Here is a 27,208-nt window from a genome sequence, read left to right as displayed (position 1 = left end):
TTATAAAAACCTGGATATTCGGATGGTAACTGCACTAGTTGCTGCACAAAAGTTTTTAGACACAAGTCAGAAGCCCAGAGCAAGCAGGGGAATATTTAGAAAGTCAAAACCAAGATGGAAATGGTTGAGGAGGAGGAAACAAACAGGAATGTGAAGACCGTTGCCTGCATTTTCTCCAATTTCTGCAGTGATTGCAAGTCAACTACTTCTGAGAAAATGTCACAGAAAAACTCAGCTTTTTGCAGGATCTGGCAGACTTTCTGTGCTTCCCATTTCTCCATGATGATGATTTACTTTCCTAAGGTAGCAAAGTGGGAGGTCTTGCAATTAAAGCTCTTCAAGGCCAAGTCTCCTTCTTGCTCCTCAGGGACACATTGCTGGCAACCACCCTAACCATGGGGCATTTTTAGGCTGGGGAATATTTTAATGAGTGAGAAATAGAAAGCTAGTAATTGCTAGTGTGTGATTTCCAGCTTGCCCCATTGTAGTTGTGATGATGGTGGTGGGTGGTCAAGCCCCGGCAGTGTGTCTATCATGGTGCTCCTCTGGGACCTCCCATGATATTTGGTGCAGGGCTTGACCGCTCACAAACTCAGATGCCACCCTGCACCTTTCTCAGCTAGATCTGCGACAGCCCATGCCACAGAGCCGGCAGATCCTTTGCATCATCTTTCTGTGACATCTAGTTTCTTTTTCCAAGGTCTTGAGGCTGGGGTCCCCCCACATCTGGATTTGGGACTGGTAGGATCAGCTGGCCTGGGTCTGATGGGTTACCCCATCAGCAGGAGAAGATCAGAAGGTGACCGGGGTCTGCAGATACCTCCCTTTTCCCAAAACCTGGGTCCTGCCAGCAGGACATACCCACAGAAAGACAGGAGAAGCCCCAGAGCTGAGTGCTCCCAGAAGCAATGCCAAGACCAGCTGTCTGACACCTCTTTCCCATTGTGGGCCAAGCCATGTTCACATCTTTCCCCCTCTACATCAGTAGAATTAAAACAACTCAGAGAATCCAAATAGGCACTTGCGTAGGCTGAGGAGGAAGGAAGGGAGAGGTCTTTTAATGGCTTTTTTTTTTTTTTTTTTTTTGTAAACATCCGTGAAGTATTATAAGAGCCTGCTTAGGCTCTATGTTGGGATAACACCAAACATGGCACTAGACCAGGGGCAGAGGGTGCTTGGTACTGATGTACCCCTGCCAAAAACAACCCCTCTTGCAGTGCCAGGGTGCAGAGCAACTTTCCTTCTTCATAGATGTGCCACGGCCACTTCTTATCACCAGTGAGGCATGAAGAGTGCCCAAGACATCTTCCCAGTGTCCCAGAAGGAAGAGCACTGTCCCCACCAGGTCTTTGATGAGGTGACCTCACCCACAGGCAACGACATCCCAACCCAATATCTACACCCTCCGCAACCAGCACTGGGATGAGCGCATCTCCGCTCTGCCCCACATTGAATGAGGAGCCTCTCTGCAACGGTGCGCTCGCAGAGGAACCCATTGCTCTTCTGCTTTTCTCTGTATTTTTGAATATATTTTTGCAGGCCTTGCTCTCCTAAGCCTCGCATCGCGTCAGGGAGGCATTGCCACTCCCACTCCGCGCGTGTAAGAGAATAGAGAAATGTACTCAATCCTGAACAGCCAATAAATTGCAGAACTGGGGATTAAACACCATCTCCTCTCTCGGTGGTCTGGAAGAAACTTCTTACAAAGATTCCACTGTGTTTCTAGTGTTGATCATGCAGTTTGGCAGCAAACCCTCCATGTAAGGGCTCTGAAAGCTGCACACAGTGTCTTGCCGCTGTTGTCACAGGGAAGTCCCTATCACGCTGTTTCTGTGTGTTTGGGAGACTTTTGCTGCTATTTTAGGAAAAGGTTTTGTGCCTTAGCACATGATGAAATCCCATGTGCTGGGCTGTGCTTACAGAGAGGAGAAAATGAGTCTGGGAGGAATCAGCTTGTTCTAGTTTAATCAAAACCAGCCACGTGTAAGTGGGCACAAGTCCCTACCACTGCACAGATCCTCTTGTAATAAAGGCAAGGGGCAGGGACAGCTCTAGCTTGTTCTTGAATTAAAGAACAGAGCAGAAAGCATCAAGGGCTGAAGCTCCCACAGAGGGTGAATGTCCTCAGCCAGCTCCTCAATAATTTGAGGAAGGGGGGCCGCTCATGCAATCCCTTGAGGAGGGGCGTTGGATCCACAGTTGGGTCTGCAAATGACCCTGGAAGCCTCCTCTGGGGCACGAAGGTCATCGGGCACATCCTCGAGGTGCAGGATGGCAGGGATGGGAAACACATGTCCATGGGACCTCGGCATCCCCCTGGGGCTGCCGACCTTCCTACGCGTGTCCCTACCAGGAGGGGTTTCACCAACCTCGTCAACAACATGATGCCTGAAGGCATGCACCTCAAACAATCCAGCAAGGACCACATTAACAACCACAGTCTTCAGATATGCCCAACCGGCCTTTCAGGTCTTCCAGATATCCCAGTTTTATTGGACAAAACCTCTTTATACTGATGAAAAAGGATCACATTATGGACTATGCTTTGCTGCTCAGTGAGTCGTCTCTCTCAGTCTGCTTCCTCTTCATCTGCAGGTGAACTGTTGCCGTAACACACACGTAGTCTTTCAGAAAAAAATTCTCCTTCTATAGCAGTCTCCATCAGAGCATCCCAAACTACTTCTCCACATCTTTGCAAAACCCTGCAGGTAGGCAGCTCTTGGGCAAAACTGCACTTCCCAAACTTCTGTGCCCAGCATGGGATGCTTAATGCTTCCTGAAGCCCAGACAAGATATTGGACTTTAATGGAGGCAGCAGAAGACCTGATTTAATCTACTCTTGATGGACTGTAGGAATTCATGCCAGGAATCTCTAAAGGCTTGGGGACCAGCAGCCCAGGGAGCATTCCCCAGAAGGACAGCTTTGAGTTAGGCCTCTCAGTTGCATCTTGACACATGGCAATAATTTTAATGACATGCTCACTCTCTCTGGTTATATATATAAAAATTGCAGCGCTGTGATTTTTGGTCCTTCAGCCACTTCAAACACATGAACCGCGTTGTGCAATAGTTTCGTCTTTCTGTAAGAACCATTCAAACCCTGGTCTCAAAGTTATACTTTTCTGAGGAAGTCATTTAGAAACCGGACAAGGTGACCTAACTTCTTGAAAGAAGTAAAAAAAAAAAAAGAGATCTGGTGAAAACATTCTGTACTGAGTATAATTGTGTGGTTGGTGACATGCATGGTCAGCTCTGCCTTAGTGGTCAAAACAAGTTCTTCAGCAGTTTAATGGAAAACATACAATTGGAGAAGAAGATTTGCTCTCCCTGGCCATGGGCTGCAGCCGGGATAACACCTGGCGATGGCTTCAGAGAGATTGGTCCCAGCCTGCTGGGGTTGCAAATATCCCTGCTGCCTCCTGCAGTGCTGCTCTGACCCTGATCAATCAGGGTTTTGCTGCTGAGCTTTCCGAGCAGAAACCCAGCAGTAGGGTATCCATCAGGAGCAGAAATAGTTTCCACTAAAATCCCTCACTTTCTGCCCTTCTCCAGGTGGGCTCCAGGGACCCTTCAGCAAACAACAGGCTCTAGCAGACGTGGGCAGGTTCAGAGCTGCCATTGCCCGACCCAGGTCTGGCCTGCAATGCTCCTCACCAAGAGTTTCCTCTTCCTCTACCTTCACAGACACCTTTGATCATCAAAACAGATGTGATTCTGCTCACAGACCTGTACCAACTTTGCACCTCAGCGGCTTTAATCTTTGATGTTTCAAACCCCTTTCAAATATCACTGCAAGGAATGGGAATTTATTTTTAAAGATTTTAACTGGTGAGAGAAGAGGAAGGGGAAGGGGAAGGGGAAGGGGAAGGGGAAGGGGAAGGGGAAGGGGAAGGGGAAGGGGAAGGGGAAGGGGAAGGGGAAGGGGAAGGGGAAGGGGAAGGGGAAGGGGAAGGGGAAGGGGAAGGGGAAGGGGAAGGGGAAGGGGAAGGGGAAGGGGAAGGGGAAGGGGAAGGGGAAGGGGAAGGGGAAGGGGAAGGGGAAGGGGAGGGAAGGGAAGGGAAGGGAAGGGAAGGGAAGGGAAGGGAAGGGAAGGGAAGGGAAGGGAAGGGAAGGGAAGGGAAGGGAAGGGAAGGGAAGGGAAGGGAAGGGAAGGGAAGGGAAGGGAAGGGAAGGGAAGGGAAGGGAAGGGAAGGGAAGGGAAGGGAAGGGAAGGGAAGGGAAGGGAAGGGAAGGGAAGGGAAGGGAAGGGAAGGGAAGGGAAGGGAAGGGAAGGGAAGGGAAGGGAAGGGAAGGGAAGGGAAGGGAAGGGAAGGGAAGGGAAGGGAAGGGAAGGGAAGGGAAGGGAAGGAAGGGAAGGGAAGGGAAGGGAAGGGAAGGGAAGGGAAGGGAAGGGAAGGGAAGGGAAGGGAAGGGAAGGGAAGGGAAGGGAAGGGAAGGGAAGGGAAGGGAAGGGAAGGGAAGGGAAGGGAAGGGAAGGGAAGGGAAGGGAAGGAAAGGAAAGGAAAGGAAAGGAAAGGAAAGGAAAGGAAAGGAAAGGAAAGGAAAGGAAAGGAAAGGAAAGGAAAGGAAAGGAAAGGAAAGGAAAGGAAAGGAAAGGAAAGGAAAGGAAAGGAAAGGAAAGGAAAGGAAAGGAAAGGAAAGGAAAGGAAAGGAAAGGAAAGGAAAGGAAAGGAAAGGAAAGGAAAGGAAAGGAAAGGAAAGGAAAGGAAAGGAAAGGAAAGGAAAGGAAAGGAAAAAGAAAAACAACAAAACAGCTGAATGGACTGAAAAGAGGATTAGGGGAGAAACCTCAGGACTGTATGGCACCAAGCTCTCCCTTCTCCTGTGCCTCCAGCCTCTGAAACTCCGGTAACCCTCTGCCTCAGTGACTTCTTCGGAGCTCATTTCCTTCTGCCACAAGGGATGAGAGTGATTAAATTAAGCAGCATTCATAAAAAAAAAAAAAAATCTTCACCACAAAAATGGCAGAGAAATCTTAAGCCTTTAACACTGGCTGACATCTTTTGCTCTACAGCCCGGTGACACTCTAATGAGCCAGGCAATTGGCTTCCAGCTACACTGAATGTAGCAATAAATTGGTGATGATGCTATCATTACTGATAAAGTGGAATTATTCAGCCAAAAGAGAATGAACCAGATGCTGCAGGACAGAGGGAGATGCCCCAGGTGCAGCCCGTGGTTCTGCAAATTTCTCCTCAGATGTTCAGCTGGAGAGGGCCTGGGTTTGCACGGGGTTGAGCAGGACACCTACAGCATTGCACTGCCAAAAGACTTTGACAAAGCAACGTTTATATGACTGGCTCTGGCTTACATTAACATTCAATTAAAAGACAACAGAGAGAAAGAGGAATCTGATCTCCCAGCCTACCAAATCACTACAAACTCTCCAAAGTAAAGGAAACCATCATTTCCCACTCATGCTTGCAGTGACGTGCTAAGAGTAGCTCATGCTAAATCATGTATGTGCATTACTGCCTGTGTACAAAGAAAATCCCCAAACATGTGGCTGCATAATAACAGAAAAAGCATTTTCCATCTTGTTCTCCATTTATTCAGCCAGCAGTTTTTGATCTGCTCCCACACCATCTCACCTTTGGCTTCTCTAGATGTCTGTGTCTCCAGCTCCCACTTCACAGCAGATTATTCCCACAGCAAAACACTCCATACCTGTCATCTCTCTTTAATTAAGAGCATCTTGAAAGTTGATGTTCACAAGCCAAACAACATGCTCCATTGAACATAGCAGCTATCATCCAGCTAGACCAACAGTTAAACTTGCATTGCAACATCGCTGACCTGCTGCTGGCTTTTGGACGGAGATGGCTGTACATCCAATGGCATTTCTGATGGAAGGAATACCCCAAGCATTTTCCAAATACATTTGGTAAACAGAAATCCTATCAATGCCTTCTGCAGAAAGCTAAACTCCTCTTTACCAGGCCAGTAATCTAAGGGGGGATTATAGAAAGCAGAAGATATTTACCTTGATACTGAGAAATGGGTTACTGCAGAGTGTTTTTCGGGACAGATCCGGGTAGCTGCTTTTTGTAGTGGTACTTGTCATTTTGTCAGGTCTGCTTTATCCGCCTGCCAAAATAAATCATTCAGCACAATGCTAAGTTGCTCTGCCTGAATTTGCCTTGCCTAGCACAGCAAAATCCTATCATGCTTTGCAAACACCCACACAGCAGGCACACGGTCATCGTAAGCAATTATTAATTATTCTTGGTTTTCATTTTCTCTTAGCACTTTGCTTCTGCAAAGCAGCAAAGCAGCATGCAAAACACTAACATGCTAATCACCAGGGCACCCGAGAGGTTAAAAATTATCAATCATTTCATTTCAAGGCAACAAAGCAGTGCTGGTCCAGGATCCCAGTATTTCCAAATCCCAGCCATATCAGAGCATAACTGAGGCCAAGGCTGTTTAATATAATCAAGGGCAAAATTATTTTAGCATGATCTGGGTGATTAGTGTTTAACATCCTTATTAATGACGTGGGTGATGGGGCAGAGTGCACCCTCAGTCAGTTGGCAGGAGATATAAGACTGGGAGGACCAACTGACACAGCTGATGGTCGTGTTGCCATCCAGAGGGACCTCAATGGGCTGGAGAACCTCATGAAGTTCAGCCAGGAGAAATGTAAAGTCCTGCCCCTGGGAAGGACCAACCCCAGGCACCAGCACAGGTTGGGGGCCAACCGGCTCTGCAGAGGACCTGGGGTTGAAGGTGAGCCAGCAACACTCCCTCACAGCAAGGAAAGCCAGCTCGGTGGCATTGGGATGAGTGTTGCCACAATCCCCAGAGATCCCTTCCAACCTCAGCCATTCTGTGATCCTGTAATAATCATTGCAACACCCATAGGAGAAAAGTGGGCAATTTTTACTGTCCCAACCTATGGGACTCTAATTGCTCTGATCAACCCCTTCAGATCCTTGAATCACACACGCTATCTTCTTTTTGTTAGGTATCAACCACATGCCTAGATTGACCATGTCAATTATTAAATGGATCTCCACATCTCCCCTAATTCCACCCTGAACCCTAGACACAAGGAGCAGTTGAGGGTCTTCACATTGTGCCTGGGGCAGGTTCTGGTCTCCACTGTGCTGGTACAAATCTCCTTCAGCCTTATTCTCCTTCCCATGGTAGTGCAGCACCACAAGCCCCAGAGCTGCTCCTCTGATTTTGTTAGATACAGATGAGACCAGGATCCAGCCTCTGCATTATATACTGCCCTGTATCGAGCTCTCTCAGCTTTCTAGGTATGTTTGCAATATGTGTTACACGGTGACATTGTAGTTGAAGGTCAATGCAATGGAATGAGAAAAATACCCAGAGCGTTGAAGAGATGGGAAAAGGGATTGAGAGGAAAAACCCAGCCAAGGGTTAGCTCAGCTCTGGAACGGCGCTGGAGCAGTCTTGGGTCAAGTGTGAGGGATCTGCCCAGACACGAAGATCCCACCAAGACGAGGCCAAGCCCACCAGCTGTGGCTGAGGACACATTTGCTGCTACATGTCCTCATGGGATGTAACTGGTTTCAGCTCCCCATATGGCACGGGGCTGGTGGTTTCACTGGGGCATGACACGCCGATCGAGCCGCTTTGGAGGCCCTGGCTGGCCAAATTACCTTCCCAATAGCAGGCCACAGACAAGCGTTGCTCTGCCTAGATGAGTGTGGCTTTTGGGGACTTCCCCACGGGCTCAGAGACAGGAGCTCCTGCCTGTAGGAGCGAGGCTCAGCGAGCCCTTCTCCATCCCTCCATACGCGGTGCCTCTAATGAATTAAAGCCCTCCTTTCCTGCCTCTCATTTTTACCCGCAGTGTTTTTGCATCTCCCCTGGAAGAATCCTTCCACTCTTGCTTTCTGGCTCCCAACCACCACCTAAATTTAACCACATAAAGAAATGTAAATCCGTGGGAAGCCACCGTCCCCCCTCCTTGCACTGCTGACCGCCTTCCCTTCAGACCTGTGCTCCCTCTTCTCTTCTCACCAGCTACATCTGTGGAGTGAATGATGTGCGGGAGGATGATGTCTTTGTTGGGTTTTTAGTACTCAGGCTTCCTGCTCAGGAAGCTGTATTGTTTGAAGGCACGTTAAACCCATTAGGCTTTAGCTTGTTGTTCAGTACACACTAATAGATGTTTCCATCTTAGCGGCATCTGCAAGCTCTACAGCAAATGGGGTGAAAGGCTTTACATTATTATTTTGCATAATTCTATTTCCCACATGATGAGAGGCAAAGGAGCAAGTACCGTAACCTCAAACAAATTAACAAATCTATGGGTTGATGTAAATTCTAGCAAAAGGAGCCTGTCTTAACAGTGCTGTTTATGCAACCTTTAAGTGCAGTGCACAGGAGAGGTAAATTCAAGAGGGGGACCCGCACACCGCTGAGTTACAAGCTCCACAGCATCCTCTGCAAAAAGCAATTGCTGCCCTCAGCCCCATTTCAAGAGACAAGATATTGCTACAACAAAATACAGGATGGGATCAATAAAGTAAATTCAATCGTAAATTAAAGCATCCGTGAAAAGCTCCCCTGAACCTCTGGAGGGTTAAGCAGTGCAGGAACAAAAGCACCTGCCTGTCTCCGGACCATGGCGTCCAATATTGCCTGTCTCTGGGAGCCGTGCTGTGATGAATTATTTACAGGTACAGTTTGTGCTGGAGCCTCTTGAAAGCTCAGGGGTGACACAGGGGAAAGAAAAAGTGTTCCAGGGTAGCAAAGGAAGAAACCAAAAGGAGTCTGAGCCTGGATTTCCATGGATGGGCCTGTTCATGGAGCTGGTAACCACGGTGGCTTAATGCCCCTCTTTCCCTGGTTATTTGTATTAATGTCTTTGCTAGCCCTCCTCACCAAAGATGCACTCAATTAGGCCTGCAAACAACAAATCCTGTGGTCTGTAGGAGTATTTTGGTGCTCCTGCCCATCCTTTCCAGGCTCTTGTGTAAATGAGTGCATCCTTTATGTAAATGCGTGTCCAGGAAGCTGCTACCCCTGGAAATAGTCCAACTTCTTCCCTAATTAGCTTTCATAGTTTTCTTGGAAGAAGGAAAAGGTAGAAAGCACTGGTAGAAATGTTTTCACTAATCCCTGCCCAAGCTGGGTGTGAATGCCCCTCACCCTTTGCCGCGCACCATAAGCACCCAGAATTTCCCACTCCACCGTGGAGGAACTCGATTCTTCTTTCTCTGGGGGTGCCCCTCACGTTAGGGACAACCTGCATCATCTCTCAGCAGCCGGTGGCCAAGGATGCACAACCCCTTCTGACTCCATCCCACCACGCACCCTTTCCTCTCCCCTGCAGTGGGGTTTCCTACCTCCACGGCAGTATTACCCGAGAGTGTGCTCTGTCTGTGAAAGAGGGAGGGCTGGTGAGCCTCCGAGAGACTCGAGGGGAAACACTCGGCAGGGAGCTGAAACGCTGCAGAGGTTGCCAGCAGTTAAAAATGAGAATAACCTACTGCATTTAGATACCGTTCATCCACAGCGCTGCTTTAAGAAGAAAATGAAACAGAAATGTACTTTATTGCAGCACAAAGGGCAATAAGCAGACCAAATGAAAAGGCAGATAAGATTTAACTGATAGATATAAAAAAAAAAAAAAAGAAAAAAAAAAAAAGAATTGCATGAAGATAACGTGCTAAGGTCACTCTGGTTCTTGTTTCCTTTGACTGGATCGAGCCCAGCCGTGGCAGCATCCTCTGGGGATGGCACTTGCTTGGCAAGAGCCATGTTTTTCTCCTAGTAGACAGACAAGTCCGGATGGAAAGAAAGATTATTTTTTGATTAAAGCAATTTCTCCTAGATGAGGTCAAGAGGTCTCACTGGATCCGCTGCTGTGCAGGAAGGAGGCAGAGCTGGTGCTGTGGGATTAGTGCAGCAGGCTGGGTACAGGAAGGAGGTAGAAAGGAGGGATGAGGTAGCAAATAGCAGAAGATACACCTGCATCAGAGTAAAGGAGGTGAGCAAAAAGAGCAAAATCCAACAGGACTGGGGGGGGATGGAGGACTTTCCTGGCTCGGGTCTGCAGCTCACAGCTCCCTGACAGCCCAAGCCCCCTCCAGCTCCCCAGAAAGAGGATGCAGAGTGGCAATTGTTATTCCTGCCTTGCTCTGGGAATGCCAGCCTGTTCGCCGTGGTACTAGTGGAGTGTGCAAGGCCCATACCAGCACAATGGGAAAAAGTGAGAAATAGTCAATCCCAGAGGGCCACCCCTTGATTTTGGAAAGCCTGACCCAAACCTGCTCCCAGACCAGCCCTGCAACAGCACCCGCTCCCAACCTCAACTCCCAAGGAAGCTGTTTCCTATCTTTGTGCCTCAGTTTCCCCAAGAACAAGCTAGTAAATAAATAAATACCACCTGCCTCTATAAAGTGTTTGAGGAGCAGTGGATAAGCTGGGACTGGCAAAGGCTGTGGGGCTGTGCTGGGGAGGAAAGGGTGCTGCAAAGAGCCTTGTTTATTCCTCCCTGCAACTTCTGCACCCTGCACCCAGCTGTGCCCAGGAAGGAACTTCATCCAAAAGAACAAAGCATGAGCTGAGGTGCTGCTACAAGAGCTTGGACTTTCTAACAGCTTCTGCAGCATTCCTACAGCCGGGCATCTGCTCCCAGCCAAACCTCCTCCTCCAGCTCAAAACTGCATCAGGGGGGTGTTAGACCGAGGTTACCCCACGTGCAGTGGGGGTTTTAAGCCAAGCAGCAAACCATTGTGTTTGGCTTTCAGGGTGCTGTGATGGGGGCAGCTGCGGTGCCTCTCACAACTGCGGGAGGTGAGCAAGCTCCTTCCCAGAAAAGAGTTTTGCAAGGCCTTTTGCTGCAAGTAGAGATGCTGCGTCTGCAGCATCGCGAGGAAGGAACTAAGCCTGGGTGTGCAGAGCAAGCTCTTGCAGACACAGCGAAGGCAGGCCAGCACCCTTTACAAACACAAGCCCAAAGTGGCCATCTCACCTCGTTAGCTACCCGAGAGCAGTTAGGCTGTATTTGCATAACACACCATGATTATATGACGTGCTTAATGAGGGTCCGAGTCAGCTGTTTGAAAGCTGGGGAATGTTGTCTAGAGGGCTGGAGTGGCTGAAGAATCAGGCTTTGGCCAAAGGCCACAGGCAAATCCCTGCCTGCAGAGGTTGGTCCAAGCTGCCTTCAGACTTGAGGGCATCATCCCCCCTCCTTCCTGACCCCCCTCCAGCCATCCCCAGAGACACAGTTTCTGCACGTTGGTCTATTGGTGCCGGTGATGGACCATTTCTGCAAAGCTGGAGGAGATGCCACGTCTTGACTTCAGCCCTCCGCTCCCGGCAAGGTGTTCGTCAGGACAGCGCAGCCCCTGGAAGCCTGCTTGGCGAGCTGATGGCCTCCTGATAACCGAAGAGATGAGTTTGCCCCACACGTGGATGGGAAGGGACCTCTGAGAAGCACAGCGGTGGGGCGAGGAGTGATGGCAAAGGCATTCCTCCCTGAAAAACAGAAGTGCCTTAGCAGCGAGGGTCTCCTCCTCCTGGGATGGTCTTCACTGTGGATGGCAAGCAGAGACAATGCAGCCCCCGTCTGCTCTTCATCACACCTTCACATCTCGCTGGTCCTGTGCTGCAGTTCCGCTCTGACGAGCCCCTCTGAGCATCTTCATCCAAACACTCCGCTATTCATCCGCCCTTCCCCTCCTCGACCATGCAGAGTGAAGCCCCACGGTGAAGCAGATGCTGCAGCTGGCCCCGGCGTTTCTGCACTGCTCTCTTTTTGTACGGCCATGTCCATCAGCTCCGACACCGCTATATTAATTCACACATATCATCAGAGGGGAGAGGCGTTATCTCCGCCCAGCGAGGCGTTTCTGACGCCAAACGCTGCTCTGCTGGAGCTCTCAATAGTGCGTTTCACCTTTTCTCCCCCAGATCACAGGAGCGTGAAACTCATTTTCCAGGGAGGCACAGCCACCGAGAGGCTGGTGTCGAGTGGGACGCAGGGTGGCAGGCTGAGGTGGCAGGACCCGTGACTGCAAGCAGTGTCACTGACCCTAGCACAAAGCCCTTTAAAGCCAGCGCTGCATCCTGATGAAGCAGAAAATTGCTTCCTTATATGCCTGCAAGTAAACTCTCGAGCAAAATTGCTCCTCCCACAAAACTCAGAGGGATTTTCCATGCTCAACGGCGGTGTTTAAGAGTCTAGCGAGGTGCACGGGTGGCCAGGTTTCACCGAGGGTGACCTGTTTTCAGGGCAGGGGCTCAGTGGAGTGGCTCATACAGCAGCACCCCAGCCAGCAGCTACCAAGCACCCATGGGATTTACTCATATACTTCAGGGAAGATGATGGATGGGTGGTCGTTCAGAGAGCAAAGGTGCCTGATGCTGCAGATCCATCAGCTGGGATCATTCCTTCAGCTGCAGATGAAGGATTTGTCCTCAGAGCCCTGCTTTTTTCACGTTACTGGCCTGGGTCACAAAATCCCCCGGGAAGGCAGAGCCTGGCACGAGAACCCCCGGGAGCCGAGCTTGGATGTGCCAGCAGATCAGTCCCACACCAACCAATGCCACCAAGCTACGATAAAATATTGCCATTAATTACAGCCTTGCTTTCCTGACATCTCATCACTGCTCCCAGGAGACAGCGACCTGCAAAGTGGCAAAGCGGAGGGCTACAATTTGGGGAATAACCCCCCATATACACAGAGCTTGGCCAAATAATCTCATACACCTTTGCAGCATAGATTAAGATGCTCCACTTGTTTCCAAGCTGTCCTTTCTTTGACACCAGGGCAGCACAATTACCCCAAAACGTCCCAGTTTCTCTGGGATTTGCCCAATGGTCCTGGCTGAGATAGCAGGGGACCAGGCTTGGGGACACCAGAGTCCCATCCCATTCCCAAGGACATAAATCTATCACAATGTCTTTATTAATAGCAGCGTGGCTCCTGTTAGCTGAACAAGGAAAATCACGTGCTGGGCTCAGCAGAGCCTGAGTAAATAACGGCAAATGTAACACAGCAAATTAAATCCCAGCAGGGGAGACAAAATGCCAGCAAAGATCCTGTAATCTGTCTTACTTCTGATGAATTTCTAGATAATTTACATTCACCGGTGGTAAAACTGGAATAGTATATGTGTATTTATGAGCATGCCTGTGTTAAATAGGAAGCTAGTTTGGAAAACATGGGTGCAAAGATGCTTTATAATACAACAGTAGGAAAAGACGGTGTATACACATCATTCCCTCTCTGGAGAAAGATTGAGAAATAAAAGGAATGTGTAGATGTGCCCAAAAAGCTGGTTCCGTTTTGCACCAACTGGCAAAAAGAAAGTGAAAATGAGATCAGCCCAGCTCGGTGACTCTTTGTAATGAGAAATGTGTCAGGGATGACACATCCCAGAAACCTCATAAGAAGCTAAACAAAAGAAAATCTGTTGCTGAGAAATTAAAAGATTAGAAGAAAGAGAAAAATGTCTGTTGAAACCCATGAAATGCAACCACAGGCGATGAGGGAGAGGGACCAGCCCTGCTCTGGCACGAGGCAGGACCAGCTGCACTCTGGAGGTCCCTGCCAGCCCTAATCCCCTCTGCCTTGGGAAGGATGAAGCCTCCCTCCCCATTTTTGTGATGAGGTCTCAAAGCTCCCGGCCCTCCTTGGCATTCCCTGGCAGATGCTGGAGCTCTTATTGGAGAGCTCCTCACCTGCTCCAGCACTACAAGATGCAGTGAAGGGGTTGGAGCTCATCTGATGGTACCAAGACAGAGATGGGAACTCTCACATCCTCCCCTGTGGAGATGAGGCATGGCAGAAGGATAACGCGGAGGAGCTGGAGCTGTGGAGTTCACCTGACCCTACATCTGCACAGGTCTGAACCACCCCGAACAACCTCCTGGACTACACCTGAAGTCAACAGAGAGAGATCATCACTTCCACGGCCCAACCCAACCCAACGTGGCCACCAGAAGAAGTATGATGGCCAGTTGCATCCTCACAGCAAAGGCAGCAACACAACGAGCCTGGGGACACAGTGCAAAGTCCGCCGGTCTGATGCAAGGTGAGGTCAGCCGCAGTCGTGCTCATTCCCTGGGGGATGGACACGTGGCAGGATAAAAGGGAGACGGTCTCCCCACTGCAAAAAAAAAAAAAAAAAAAAAAAAAAGTTTTCTTTGGGTGCTCGTTTCTGAGAGAGCACGCAGCTTCCCTGCAGATCAAGGCCAGCAGAGCCATAAGCACGGCGTGGGGCTGTCCCCCCTGTGCTGGATGCCCTTCATGGTGGCAGTTGCCATCAGCATGCACCCTTGGGAAGAAGGCAGCACCCATCTCATGCCTGCAGGAGAGGAAAGCACCCGACAGCAAAAACGGCTCCGGGTGTAGAGGGAAGGAATCGCTGGGGTTACGGGCGAGGGAGATGTTGTGGTTGAGATCCCCAATCTCAGCGAGTTACATAAACAGCGACGCTGGGAATTGCATAATGCCGTGAATCATTCACACAGTTTCATTTTCAAAGGCTGCCCAGGGCTACGGAGCCATCGGGGGCCAGTAACCCCCCCAGGAACTCCCCCGCTCGCCGTCTTGCTCCTGCTGCTTCCCGAGCTCTCGCAGCATGCGTCCCGCTCCGGGCAAAAGCAACGTCTTGGTAAACCTCGCCGCAGCTCCGGCTCTTGTTTCTCCCCGTGTGAATTACGGGTTTGTTTGTGCTGGTGGTTGTGCTCTGGGTGAATGCAGTTCAGCTCAAGGACATGCAAGACATCTGCCAGGCAGGGATCTCAGGGCTTTGCAGGTTTTACTCCTTCTCAGTGTCATTTTACACGATATATTGAATAAAAAGTTAGCTCTCTCCTCTGGACCGTGCCAGATGTTGAGCATGCTCTTGTACGGAGGGCGAACAGATGTGGTGCATACCACAAAAAAGTGATGCCTTATGTCCTCGGTGGGGATTTTCTATTTTAGCACCACCTCCTGTGTGTTTGGCAGGGCATTCCCTGCTCCACACAGCTCAGAACCTCAGCATAGGAGCTAAAATGATGAATGAAGTATGAAATGCCCTTTCCCCAGCAGGGACCTGCCTTTCCATAGGCTGCAGATTCAGTGTTTGAGTCTATGGAGAAACATCTTCCAATAGAAGTCTGAAGGACGGTGATTCCAAACCAGAGTTTTTCCAGTTTGAGGTTTTATACACTGTAAATACCTTCCTGATAATTTTGTTCTTCCATACTTTACTGAAACTTGGACAGGAGTGAAGATTGAGAAAAAAAAACGGGCTTTTTTCTGAATATTTCTAAAGAGCTGTAAGACTTTGCGATGCCATTTGCAAGGAGGAGCTGGAGGAAATGTATGAAAGTGAGAAAAAAACAGCAGCTAGAGTGGCTCCTGCAGCCAGAGGATGCAGACACTCTCTGATGAGAAAAACTATCTTTTTGATGGGGAAGCTGTTGCAAAATGAAAAGGAGGAGACGCTGCAAAAGCCTCATGCCTGGTACATGCAGCCTGAGTGAAAGTCCCTGGAGCACAGCCTTCCTGAAGCAATCCAGATGTTGTTTGCTATATATTAACTAAAACTTTTTGAAAAATAAAAAAATAAAATAAATTTTAAAACAAAACAACAACAAAAAACAACAAACAAACAAACAAACAAAAAAACACCAAACAAAAAAAAAAAGGCAAACAGTATTTTCCATCTGCACACACGATCTGCCCAGGACCATGGGCCTCATCCCCCCATGCTGATGCCGAGTATTGCATGAGGAGAACTTACACACCAATTCACTTGCTTCCTACCCATTTATTTCCATGGGATATTCAAGGGCAGCTCTTTTCTCCCTCCAGACTAATCTATAGATTAGCAATCAAAGAGTTCCTAAATTTTTGGGGGGGAGACCAGTAAGATTTACTTCACTGGGAGCTGGGAATGATGCCGGCCACCTTCACGCAAGAGGGATTGATCCAAGGGTAAGTGCAGAGAAATGCTGCTACGATGAACGGGGAACTGAGAGTAGAGCTTAAGAGAAGTGAGAAACTTCCTTAGCCAGCAAAGGAGAGGCGAAGAGCAGCTGGTTATAAACACCCAGGAGGAAACGCTGTGGCTAGAAGAGAGTTGGTGACATTACGGGGCAATGCTGGGACAAGGAGCAAGCCCCAGCCCAGTGCAGCCATCGGGGCTGGAGCTGCATTGGGAAAGGGAAGAAATGCTGATATTTTGGGCAGCAGAGGGAATTAAGTCGTGTCACAGCTAAATGCCCTTCTTCCATTATTTAATATTAACGGACTGCAGAAAGTCGTCTTTATTATGGAGGGATGTTGCTTGTTTTCTTTCTGCTGCCAGGTTTTATTACACCTTTTGGAAGAAGCATCTCCTGCTCACCCCAAGAGCAGGTACGGACTGGCACACTTAGACAGATCAAGGAATCCCCGTGAAAAAAAAAAAGAGATTATTTTCTGGAAGTCCCCAGACCTGCAGCTGGATCTACATCTGGCCGTGGCTGAGCTGCCTGTCTGCAGCCCAGCGCCCGGCCGAGCAAGCCCTCTCCTGCATCCCTGGGAACGATCCTGTCCCAGGGTTTCTCCAACCGTCCACCCGCTATCAGTTTCTCCCAGAGGATATTTCAGAGCCTTGCGGTGTTTGAATCATGCTTCAAGCCAGAAATTCTCCACGTTGCTCGCTGCTCTGCAGCGTCTTACACCACTGTCTCCATTTCTTTTGAAAATTAGTATTTGCGAAGCCCAGGAGCTAATGACAGATCCTGGGATGGGTAATGAGACTCCCAAGACATCCTTCAAGTTCACATTTAGCAAGGTAATGGCTTGAGACACCAAGATTTTATTCCAAGGGATGACTCAAGCCAGGTTCAGGATAAAGCTGGGATGTGTTGCCAAGCTACAGAGAGAGCAGCGCAGTGTAGACCAGCACCCCCAGGGAGGCACTGGGACCACACTGGGAGCCAGGAACCACAGAGAAAGGGGGGTTGGAATCTATTTTTGACCAGACCAGCGTCCCCAGAGACCCCTGGGTTGGGAGGCAGCAAACCAAGCAGCCCAGCAAGGGTCAATGTCTGGGTTGGGATTGCTTGAGTGAGCCAGGACGAAGCATTTCAGAGCCTGGAAATACCACCCATGCCCAGTGGGATGTCTGACAAAAGCAAGAAAACTGGAAGAGAAGGAGGGAAAATAAAGAGAAATTAGAGTATGTTGCAAAATAACCAAAAAATAAATAACGAGGAGGGTTGGGAGTCAGGAGAGGGTCTCGCAGCCAGCTTGATGCCAGTGGTTCCCCCAACATCCCTTCAGAAACTTTATGAGGGAGCTGGCCAAAGCAAAGCACAGCTTTGGACGTGTCTGTGCAAACAAGGTGGAGGCCAAAATGCAGTCATGAAATTTCTGTAAATAATTGATAAAAGGCCCTCTGGAGCAGATCGATATGGTGTGGACAACTGGTGAGAAATCAGATCCTGATGAGAGCTTGGATAAAAGATGCTCCATTGCCCACTGGAACTCTACCAGCAACCACGGGCTAGCTGCAGTGCCTCATACGGATGCTATATAAGGTTATCATGTACAGCTGGTGGGGTGAAATATAGCCATTAATTTTGATAAGCTCCTTAGGAAGCTCAGCTCTGGCCTGTTTGCATGACTGGGTATCCTTGGTGTTGCTTATAACCAGCCCTAAGTGTCTCTCTGTTTTGCCTCATTCACCCTTGTTCTTTGATTTACTCCAACGTCCTTGGCTAGCATTTTTCCTAATTTTCCTAGGTGTGGGACTGAAGAGCTCAGAGCCTTGCTTGGGTCAGACATGGAGCAGCAGGACCCGATAGCATCACGGTCCAGAGATCCCACCCACTTCCCAGTGCACTGCAGGGGTTCCAGCCAGAGAAATCCCATGGCACGGCTGCAAACCCAGGCACACTGAGAAAAGGTGCCTCAGCCACGTAGCCAGGCAAGACAGGAGGGAGGGCTGTGCCTTTCTGACACAGAAATTTCCCCAAAGCACTGGAGATATAAGAGATCCAGGGTGCATCCGTACACGCGAAGAGAAACCCGCTCGGTAACTGGAGCAGTGACAGGTTTCACGGCACTTAAAGCATCCTTGAGCACCTCCAAGTCTGTGCCTTGAGGTCTCCCCAAATAAATCTCGGCTCCCTCTCCCTACGGCCTGGATGGGGATTGTCCCTGGTTACCCACATCCGCCGGGGCTGGAAGCAGAGGGGTGCAGTGGCCCCCCTGGATGGGATGTCTCCCCACCCCGTCCCAGCACAGCCAGTCCTGTTGTCCCCATGCCCACCGAGGACAGAAGCAGCAAGCGTGGCCAACTCGTGGTCAGCTGGGCTGAGCAACGCACGGCGCCTTCTTCCAGCACTTAATCTCACCTGGAACTGCTAAAACTCAGGGGTTTCAGGGAGGACAGCCCAGTCCCACGGCTGACTCCCGGGATTCTGTGCCCACCTCCAAGGCTTTAAACATTGGCAGGTTTAAGGGACACACCAGCTCCACCATTTGTAAGACCCAGGAGAAACCAAGAAGGCTGCTTCACCCCAGACCGGTCCAGCTAAAAAAAAATAAAAACTCCCCAGGCTAAGCCCACACCTCTTCTGAGCAGCAAATGCACATAATAAGAGGGATGCAACCCATCACCTTGGTCACTGGGCTGTTTGCATCTTCACTGGTAGCCTGCAGAGCTGCACAAAGGCTTTCCCCCCGGCGTTAACCCTTTCCTGCTCCCTGCCACCACTTTTCTCAGAGCCAGGAGGTCACGTCAGCTTTTTGTAATCAACACCGTAATCAACACCGTGATCCTGCTTTGGCTCAGTGTCAATAAGTTCCTCTCCCAAGCAATGAGCTGCTGGAGAAGTTTGGGTTTGGCTGTGGTGCCCGTGTGGCACCAACACTGTGCCAGTCCAGGTCCAGGTCAGGTCCAAGCCTGCCTGGCATCCTCCCCGAGATCCCACCAAGACCTGGGGTGAGTTGAGCCGTTGCCATAAATGAAGCAGCAAAACTGTAAGAGAAACTAACCATGGCAGCCTCAAGGCTTGGGAACATAAGTGGAGCAGCCTTATTGGAAAAAAAAAGACGCAAATAAATAAGCACAAGCAGAGAGGAAGCGACAAAATACATGTGCAGAAAGCCGGCACAGAACAGAAATGCAGAATGTTTGTAATCACTCATGGTTTGTTTTGGTTTTTTTTTTTTCTCCCCTTGAGCTGGAAAAATACAGCTCCTGAGACAAATGGGTTCACGGAGCCTTGCAAAACAACACGGGGAAAAAGAGTGTGAGAAACTTCGCATCTACCAAACCCTAAACCCGTCCTGCAGCTCGGAGGCAGACCCCAAGCGAGCTCGGTGCCAAAGCCAGCCTCAGCGTCTCCTCGCAGCTGCTATACTCACAGTTTCAGGACTCTCCAGATCCCAGACCCACTGCACTGGGAGCAAAAGTTTTCCTCTGCCAGCAGCCGCTGGGGCCATTCACTTACTTTTACTTCCCAGCCTGGAGGTGGGGATGGGTGTGTGGAGGTGGGGCTTAGGCTGCAATTTCAGAAGCCGGAGTACATTTTAACCAAAACTTTTGCAATCTCTTTCAATAGGATTTTTTATCTTTTCTATTTCCTTCTCCTGAAGTTGCAATCCAAAAAATGACAGAGCTGCCCTTGTGGTTTGCTGATACAGGGCTTTGCAAACTGTTTACACAGTCTCAGTCCAAACTGGTCTTTGCTTCTTGTCTCCCGGCTCCTGTCCCTTTTTCCCTCTGTGCAAGGGTCCCATCCCTCTGTGTTTTTTCCCTTACATTCATTTTCTTACTCCATTTTCTTTATCTGCATTTATTTCTTTAGCTTTCAAAGCTGTGGTGTTAGCCTGGGTTCTGTGATCAGGAGTGGGTTTTTATATAACCCCAGACCACTTATTTTTCAATAACTTTCCCCATCGCTTTTTTGCACTGATCACCAAGGCATTTCCAGATAAGAACTGGAAGAGTTATTGAACAGGCAGCCCCAGTTAAAGCTGTCAAAGGGCAACTGGGATTTCTCCATTTGGGGTTCCTCTGGTGCCTTTGCATGTTTGGGCTGTGGGTGGCCATCGGGGATCTCTTCTTGCTTGGATCGGGGTAGATGCTCTGCCTGGCTGCTGGCACGGCTCCTTCTCAGCCCCACCAGCCTTCGCTGTGTGTTCCTCCTCCTCCTCACCCCTGGTTGTTGGGTTTGTTCCATCTGCTGTCATCTCAGCTGGGGACACCGAGCCATGTGTGCCCATAGAACTTATTCTGGAAATGCATCAGCAAAGAAAAAGCTCAGCTGGTCCTTTTGCACGAGCAGGGGTGCAGAGGTTGTCGTACAACCTGAGAGTCGCCAGGACCCGCTGCCCAGCATCACCTGCCAGGCAAAACAAGATGGGATTTATCTCATCACAGCTGGGGAGACACACACAATCTTTGGTGGAGGCAGGGGGATGTAGTATGAGGATGTGTTCCCCAGAGGGAGCTGGCTGGAGGGGCTGTGTTTAACCCGTGGGCTTGGAAATAGGTCCAAGCACCCAGGTGAGGATGCTAATCTTACCCACTCCAGAAGATTGATCCGCTCTAGGAGGCTCTTCTCAGTCACCTCTGCAGAAGGAGGTGATGGAAACATCACCAAACACTGTTGGAGATATTGCAAGTTCTCCGTAAACTGCCTCTTTCAAAACAGATCCCTGGATGTCCATCCCCTGGGCATCCCGCCCCACTGGCCTTTTGCAGCTTCAAAAATTAGCATTCTCACAATTTACTGGGAAACCCGGCTCTCCCCACCAGCCCTAACCCTGCTCATACATTTCCCTGCCCAGAAAATCCAGGAACTTCTCTGCAACTGTCTGCAGATGGACTAGCTCAGCTGCAGACACCGATTTATAAAGCTTTTAGGTGGGGTTGGAAAGATGGTCCCTCTCTGGCTCCCCTCCTTCACTCTCTGTGCAACGGTGGTGGGAAGCCTGGGGGGGGGCTCAGGGACCTGATAGCTTGGAAAAAGGATAAGAAGGGAAAGGTCTTAGCAGAGCAACCTCAGCTATGGATCCTCCGAGGCTCAGACATGCCCTCGGTCCAGGGAAGGCCAGGTTTGGTAGCACTCCAAGACTCCTGTGGCCGTTGTTGCCTCTCTTGAGTTTTTGATGGGATGGAGAAGGCAAAGCAAGGCTGGAATAAAGTATTGGGTCTGGACAATGAATGCTGAAGGAGTTTTACTGCTTTGCTTGATAAGCCACAATCTCTGGAGGTAACATTTGCAGGACTAAATGTCATGAGGCTCCATGACCTGCTGCTCTCTCTGGATCATGCACCCTCATCCTACACATGTTTTTGCAAGTTCACTTTATAGCCTCCATAAAAGCCATTGGTGTGCATCTTTTTCTCCCCTCCCCCCCCCCAACAAAAACAAACAAGCAAACAAACAGGTTGTTTTGGACCTCTTCAAATACCTGGATTTCAAGTGTTTCAAAGCTCTGGGGGATTGAGTCCATCCCTTCACCTGGCCAAAGCACTGCACCCTGCCCAGATCCTGTTGCTGGTCCCTCCTGCTTCCTTCCCCAGGGATATCTGGGTGTACACAGCCTCAGCTGCCCTGAACATCCATGTCTGGGACTGTCTTGGCTGCAGATGGGTGAACAAACCCAAGCAAAGTTTTCCAGCACAAATTTACACTTGGATTTCATGATGTTGAAGCTTGAGGACCAGGACAGCTTAAAGTCACATCCAAGAAGAATATAAGGTACCAGGGAAGACAGAAAGACCTTTACTGGGAGCCCCATTCACTTTTCATCACAAAAGTCACAACAAAACTCCCAGATGGAAACTCCAAGTACAATATTTTCCAACTCAGGGTCATGGTGCAGCAGCAGCCAAGAAAGGCACAGACACATTTTCCTCCCAGCATTTCTTGTTGGGGTCTGACAGATGGGACAACCAGCCACGGGAAATGGGGCACGGTGGGCAGAGGGACTTAATGTTTCCAATGGGAAGATTATCTGCTTTCCCTGCACAAGCTCATTAAATAATAATTAAACAACCGCTTTGTTAGCTCTAGCGGCAGAGATACATTTTCCTAAGTAGAAGACAGCCACATCAGTGCCTTCAAAAATACTCTTTGCCCAAGTGACCCTGAGCTGTCCTCCCAAGCAGGGCTGCATCAGACAGATAATGCACTGCAGAGAAAATAAACTTTATCAGCTCTCGTCGGCTCTGCAGTATCTCAGGAAGATCTAAAAAACGTATTATTAATATTTTACAGCTGCATAACTCCTTTCTTTCCGGAGAGGCTGTGCGACATGCACAGACAGCCCCCCAGGACCCACAGAACTTGGTTAATTTGAGGGTGGGAGGTTGGAGCTCCTCAGCAGGAGGGAATAACCTGGTGGGAAGAGCAGACTCTCCAGTTGCAAAGGAGCAAGAGGCAGGGACCCAAAATGGCCCGAACAAGGGGGTCATCACACCCCATGCCTAGAAAGTGGCAGGGAAAGGTGGACACCCCTTTCAGCAGCAATATCACGCTGCGATATTGCATGAAAGAAGAGCACCATCTATTGACTCCTCTTCCTCAGCACCTCATCTTTAGCTGCTGTGAGCTGGCATGAGTTTTGCAAGTGCACAGGCTGCTGCTCCATCCCAGGACCCGGGTGTTTGACACCCCTGAAGGCAGAGAAGCATTGTCTTCTTGCAGCAAAATGTCCTTGTCCTGCTGGTCCAAGCTGGTTACTCGGTGGCACGGCACCAAGTTGCATCTCCTCTTGCAGCCCAAAAGGCTGCTCATTCATCTTTTCCCTTGTAGGATGCAAACAGCTTTCTGCAAAGCATCAGAGCTGAAGGAGAATTTGGCTCTAAGCTAACGGATGCCATGGGTCGGTGGGTGCACACAGCCCGGCCGTGGCCATCCTGCACGCCCTCGTGCAAGGGGTGAACAGCAGCCACCATCCCCTGGGGCTGCGGGGATTCAATTAGCAGTATAGGCATTAGTTAATAGGTGAATTAGCAATACGAATTGGTGTTGCATCATGTGGGCAAAAGGTGCAGGTGAAACACTGGCACAGGTTGCCCAGAGTGGTGGTGGATACCCCAATCCCTGGAAACATTCAAGGCCAGGTTGGACGGGGCTCTGAGCAACCTGATCTAGTTGAAGATATCCATGCTTATTGCAGAGGGTTTGGACTAGATGACCTTGAAAGGTCCCTTCCAACCCCAACTATTCTATGATTCTAAAAAACCCATGAACTCCTTGGAAGGAAAGCGTTTCTCCTGGCCCTAGCCCCGTGGCTCCCAGCCCAGAGCAGTCTCCTGCCTGCTGCTGCCACTCTCTGACCAAGAGTTTTCCTGCAGCTCTTTCAGCTTTTAGGTCACTGCAAGCCTTTGACCTTCAAAGATTCAGACATGCAGACCCCGTGTAAGTCAAAAGGATAATTCCTACAGAAAACCGAGCATTAAGAAAGACCCAGTGACTAAAACCCGAATGGCAAAGCACTTCATAATACGAAATACCAATCTCATTACAGTCAGTTCAGTGGTGTTAAATCCTCTGGAGGACGTGGCGGAAGAACAATTTCTTGGAACAATTAAAACCAGTTTGCAGCAAACGATAACAGCACTTATCTTGAGCAAAGAGATTATAAAATATCAAGTGTCTGAGATTATAGATGTCCACAGACTAATAAACTGGGGCTTCCAGCCTGCAAGAGGCCACATTAGTGAGCTCATTTCTGCCCAGGCTCTGCTGATTACTCTAACTCTGCTCTTGCTCCAAGAGTTAAGCTGGGTTTGCAAATGAGCAGCTCCGTGTCCTGCATGAGAAATGGGCCACATCTCCACTTGTGGGGCTGAGGCTGATCCCTTTCTGCCTGTGGGGTTGGGAAAAAAACAGCTGGATTCATGGCTGGGATTTTACATCAGAGCTCTGCTGACGTCTTACAGAGAGCCAGACAAAATCTGAGAGGCAAACGTTTTGAATTCTGCAGAAATTGTTTGCAGAGCTGGGATCTAAATTGGGTGGCTGGAGTCCATCGGTGGTAATTAGCCGCCTTGCTTCTATATATGTTGGGGCTGCTTTCTGAATCCCTGCCCTGCCTTTTAATGCACAGAGGAGTTGCTCTGAGAGCTCTCAGCAACCGTATCACAGATATCAATGCAGGCTGAGTTCAGAAGAGGAAAGCCAAAGACAAAAGCAGAGGCTGAACTCATGGTTCCCTTTCCTGTCCTTCAACCACAGGACTTTCCTTCCTGTCCTGAAAAAAGGGGAATCTCGTGGGCTGTGCAAATGCAGTGAGAAGTATCCTCATTATTGTGCTGCTGAATTTCATCCTGAAATTCTTCTATAGCAGCGGAGGAGGGAAATTTCAAGGCATATATTCAACTGAAATGTCAATTCTTATGAATGGGCAGTGCTATAGAGACACACAGGAGAGCAAATTGTGACAGAGCTGCGTTTCAACATCTGCAGCAATAGCTGGGAAGGGGCAGGGAGAAATCTTGCACTTGGGTAAGGGAAAGGAAAGCAAAAGAAAAGGGAAAAATCACAACTTTCCCCCATTCCATTCTTGCGAAACTGCTGGCCCGCTCCCTTGGGCGTAACCATTTTGGGACAGCGTCGCTTGCGATGTGTGAGATGCCTTCAGTCTCGGAAAATCTTTCAAAATACGAGAATGTTTTTTTATGAATAACGCAGAATGAATAATGTGTCCTGAAGGATGTGCTTTGACTTGAAAACCTTCCAGCGGGGGATTAATGCTGCACTCAGAGGCTGTCTGAGCTCAGAGCATTTATGTTGCTGAATAAATGCACAAGATGCACTTCTTGGAGAGTTTCAAGTCTATTAATGCACTTCACTTCTCGGGGACGTGGTGTCAGAGAGACTGCGATTTATGGACAGAGGCCATCATGCTGTTTGTAATTCAATTTAAAACAAAAACAAAAACAAAAACAAAAAAACAGCTTGCAAGTCATGATCCTTCACAGTCCAGTCCAGATTTCCACCCCTCACTACCTCTGAGTGCTAGGTGTTAGTTAGGAGACTTAACAGCATTGTATAAAGGCAAGTGGCCAAAATGAGAGTGTGCACACGGCAAGAAAGCACTGAGAGAAACATCTGGTTTTCTAGTTTCTTTCCTTTTTCTTTTATGAAGCACGTCATACAAGTCAGAGCAAAGCAAGGTCTTTCCTTGAAGGGTGTCAGCTGGGTGACCACTTACACCCACCCTCCTTCCAGCACGGCTTTAAAATGCAGAACGTACTTTGCAACGCCTTCGTTGCCCACACAATCTTTCTGCTGAGGCTGCAGATGGGCACTAATTAATGGCATTCGGGATGGCAACGGATTTATTGAAGCTTAATGTATGGGAAACAACCCGCTGACCATGTCCAGTGTGGGCAGCTTGATCCACATCTAATGGGGGGAGGCAAGGTCCTGCCATTCCCTAAAGCCTTTCTGTCCATGCAGGCTTACAGTGAGTCTTAATTGCTTCTAATGACCTGAGTGCTGATAGCAATGCTATGAGGAGAGGCAGAGTTTCTCCTAAGAAGGATCTTACTGAAAAGTAATTAGTCACTGAGCCAGACTGCGCAGGGAGTTCAAGGCGGGCACCACCGGGTGCTTAATAATTGAACAAGTTCCTGCTTCTTGGAAGCGTTTGTAATTTGCAGTTGTTATTGAAGTGAAATTTTACATTAATTTATACACAGAAACCCTTAGAAGAACGGTGCCTTCATCAGCCCTCAGAGTTATCTAAATTACAATACATTTTGTCTTTACTAAAGTAAGCTAAATAAATTGCTATGTAAGTAAATGTTATTACATCCCTGATTTTCACCAGTATCCTTTTTCTCTTTTTTTGGAGATGTTTACCACCACCAATCTATTGAAATATAATCCCACTAAGCCCAGACCTAGTCAAACCTAAAGGGATGGAAAGGACTGTAGTTGGTTTCTAGAATGAAAAAGTCCTTGGGAAGGAAAGGCTGGTTGTATGGCCCAGCAAGGAGACACATACTGCTTGGGCTAAAGCAATTTAAAAAATCATTTTGACATTACATAAGTCCATCTGGGAGAATTTCAGTTAAAATCTGCAGGACTGAGAGATACTGTCCTTTGAGAAATGAAATAAATGAGATATGAAAACCCTCGGGGGAAGAAAAGGGCTCGGGGGTTTTGTTCTCTGTGAGGCCACTGGCTGAATATCACAAGGGTTCAGGGGACAGGGACGGGCAGATTGTCTCCAAACTGGGTTTTCCAAAAAAAAAATGAATACTGCAGGTGAAAGATTTTTTTTTTTTTTTAACCATGTTCTCACCAGGACAACCCAGTAATAACAGAAAACATCCTGAAATTGGTCTGGCCTAGCACAGACTTTTTGGGGGAGAAGGAGGCGAGTAGAGATGCAAGAGGGTTGCCCAATGAGCAGCGCCCTGCACAGAGACTCCCTGGTTCTCATCCATAAATCCAGAATAAGGAGCAGAGGCAGCAAGCAGGGAGAGCAGGGAAGGAGCAGGACCCGGATGAGGACTTAGATCCATGCAGAAATAGGGTTATGCCTAATGGGTAGAAAAGAGGGATGAAGATGATGATGGGTCAGTCCACCCAACATCCCAGTTGTATCTTAATGCAAGAGGGGAATAGGGAGAGCTGGAAGCCTGGGCGTGGGTCAATGGCTCATACTGCCCCACCAGAGACCCAGCAAAGCAATTTCTATTATTAGAACATTCATAGAAAAAGGACTAATGTTTTCAGGAAGGGCAGACAGGAGCAAAAGAGGAGCGCAATGATTTCCTGTACCATCGCGGAGGTAGAGATTTATTCCGAAGTTCAGAGCACACTGAGAATTAGACCAGTTGAAAGCCTGTAGGAGATGGGACAAGAAAATGAACACTGTGGTGTGGTCTGCTACAAAGCCATGAAGATCAGCGGGAGGAAGCTTTGTAGGCAGCTAAAAAGGTCCAAAAACCTGGAGTTTACAGAAATGAGTTTACAGAAATGAGTTTACAGAAATTTTCAATTCAAGGGATGATAGTGTTGTAAGAACATGATCTGATGCTTTGGTTTCAAGCCAAGAGGGAAACCCAGTTAAGGGGGAACTGGTCGAGATCGTTGGGACAATAGTGGAGAGCAGCAGGAGTGTGTAGGGGGGATCCAGCCAGCAAGGATGGCCACCAGAACTGCAATCATGACCACCAGCACATGGAAAGGAGGAAGCCCAGGGAGGAACTGGTTTTCTGCTCCATGGTGGCATTGCCAGACAGCACTGCT

General features: G+C 49.0%; 1 protein-coding gene across 1 annotated transcript in view; it reads right to left on the bottom strand.

Moving 5' to 3' along the window:
• Positions 1-19,437, bottom strand: part of SLCO2B1 (solute carrier organic anion transporter family member 2B1) — a 59,724-nt gene extending 40,287 nt beyond the window's left edge. Inside the window, exons 1-2 of the mRNA XM_042793289.1 lie at positions 19,350-19,437; positions 5,984-6,087 (exon numbers count right to left, since the gene is read on the bottom strand). Of these exons, the coding sequence (XP_042649223.1) occupies positions 5,984-6,064 (81 nt within the window). The 5' untranslated portion in view covers positions 6,065-6,087; positions 19,350-19,437. The remainder of the gene's footprint in view (positions 1-5,983; positions 6,088-19,349) is intronic.
• Positions 19,438-27,208: the final 7,771 nt, after the last annotated feature.

This window comes from Tyto alba, unplaced genomic scaffold (assembly GCF_018691265.1).
Source record: "Tyto alba isolate M040663 unplaced genomic scaffold, T.alba_DEE_v4.0 Super-Scaffold_2, whole genome shotgun sequence".
Taxonomy (NCBI): Eukaryota; Metazoa; Chordata; class Aves; order Strigiformes; family Tytonidae; genus Tyto; species Tyto alba.
This window is presented reverse-complemented; position numbering and strand designations above follow the sequence as displayed.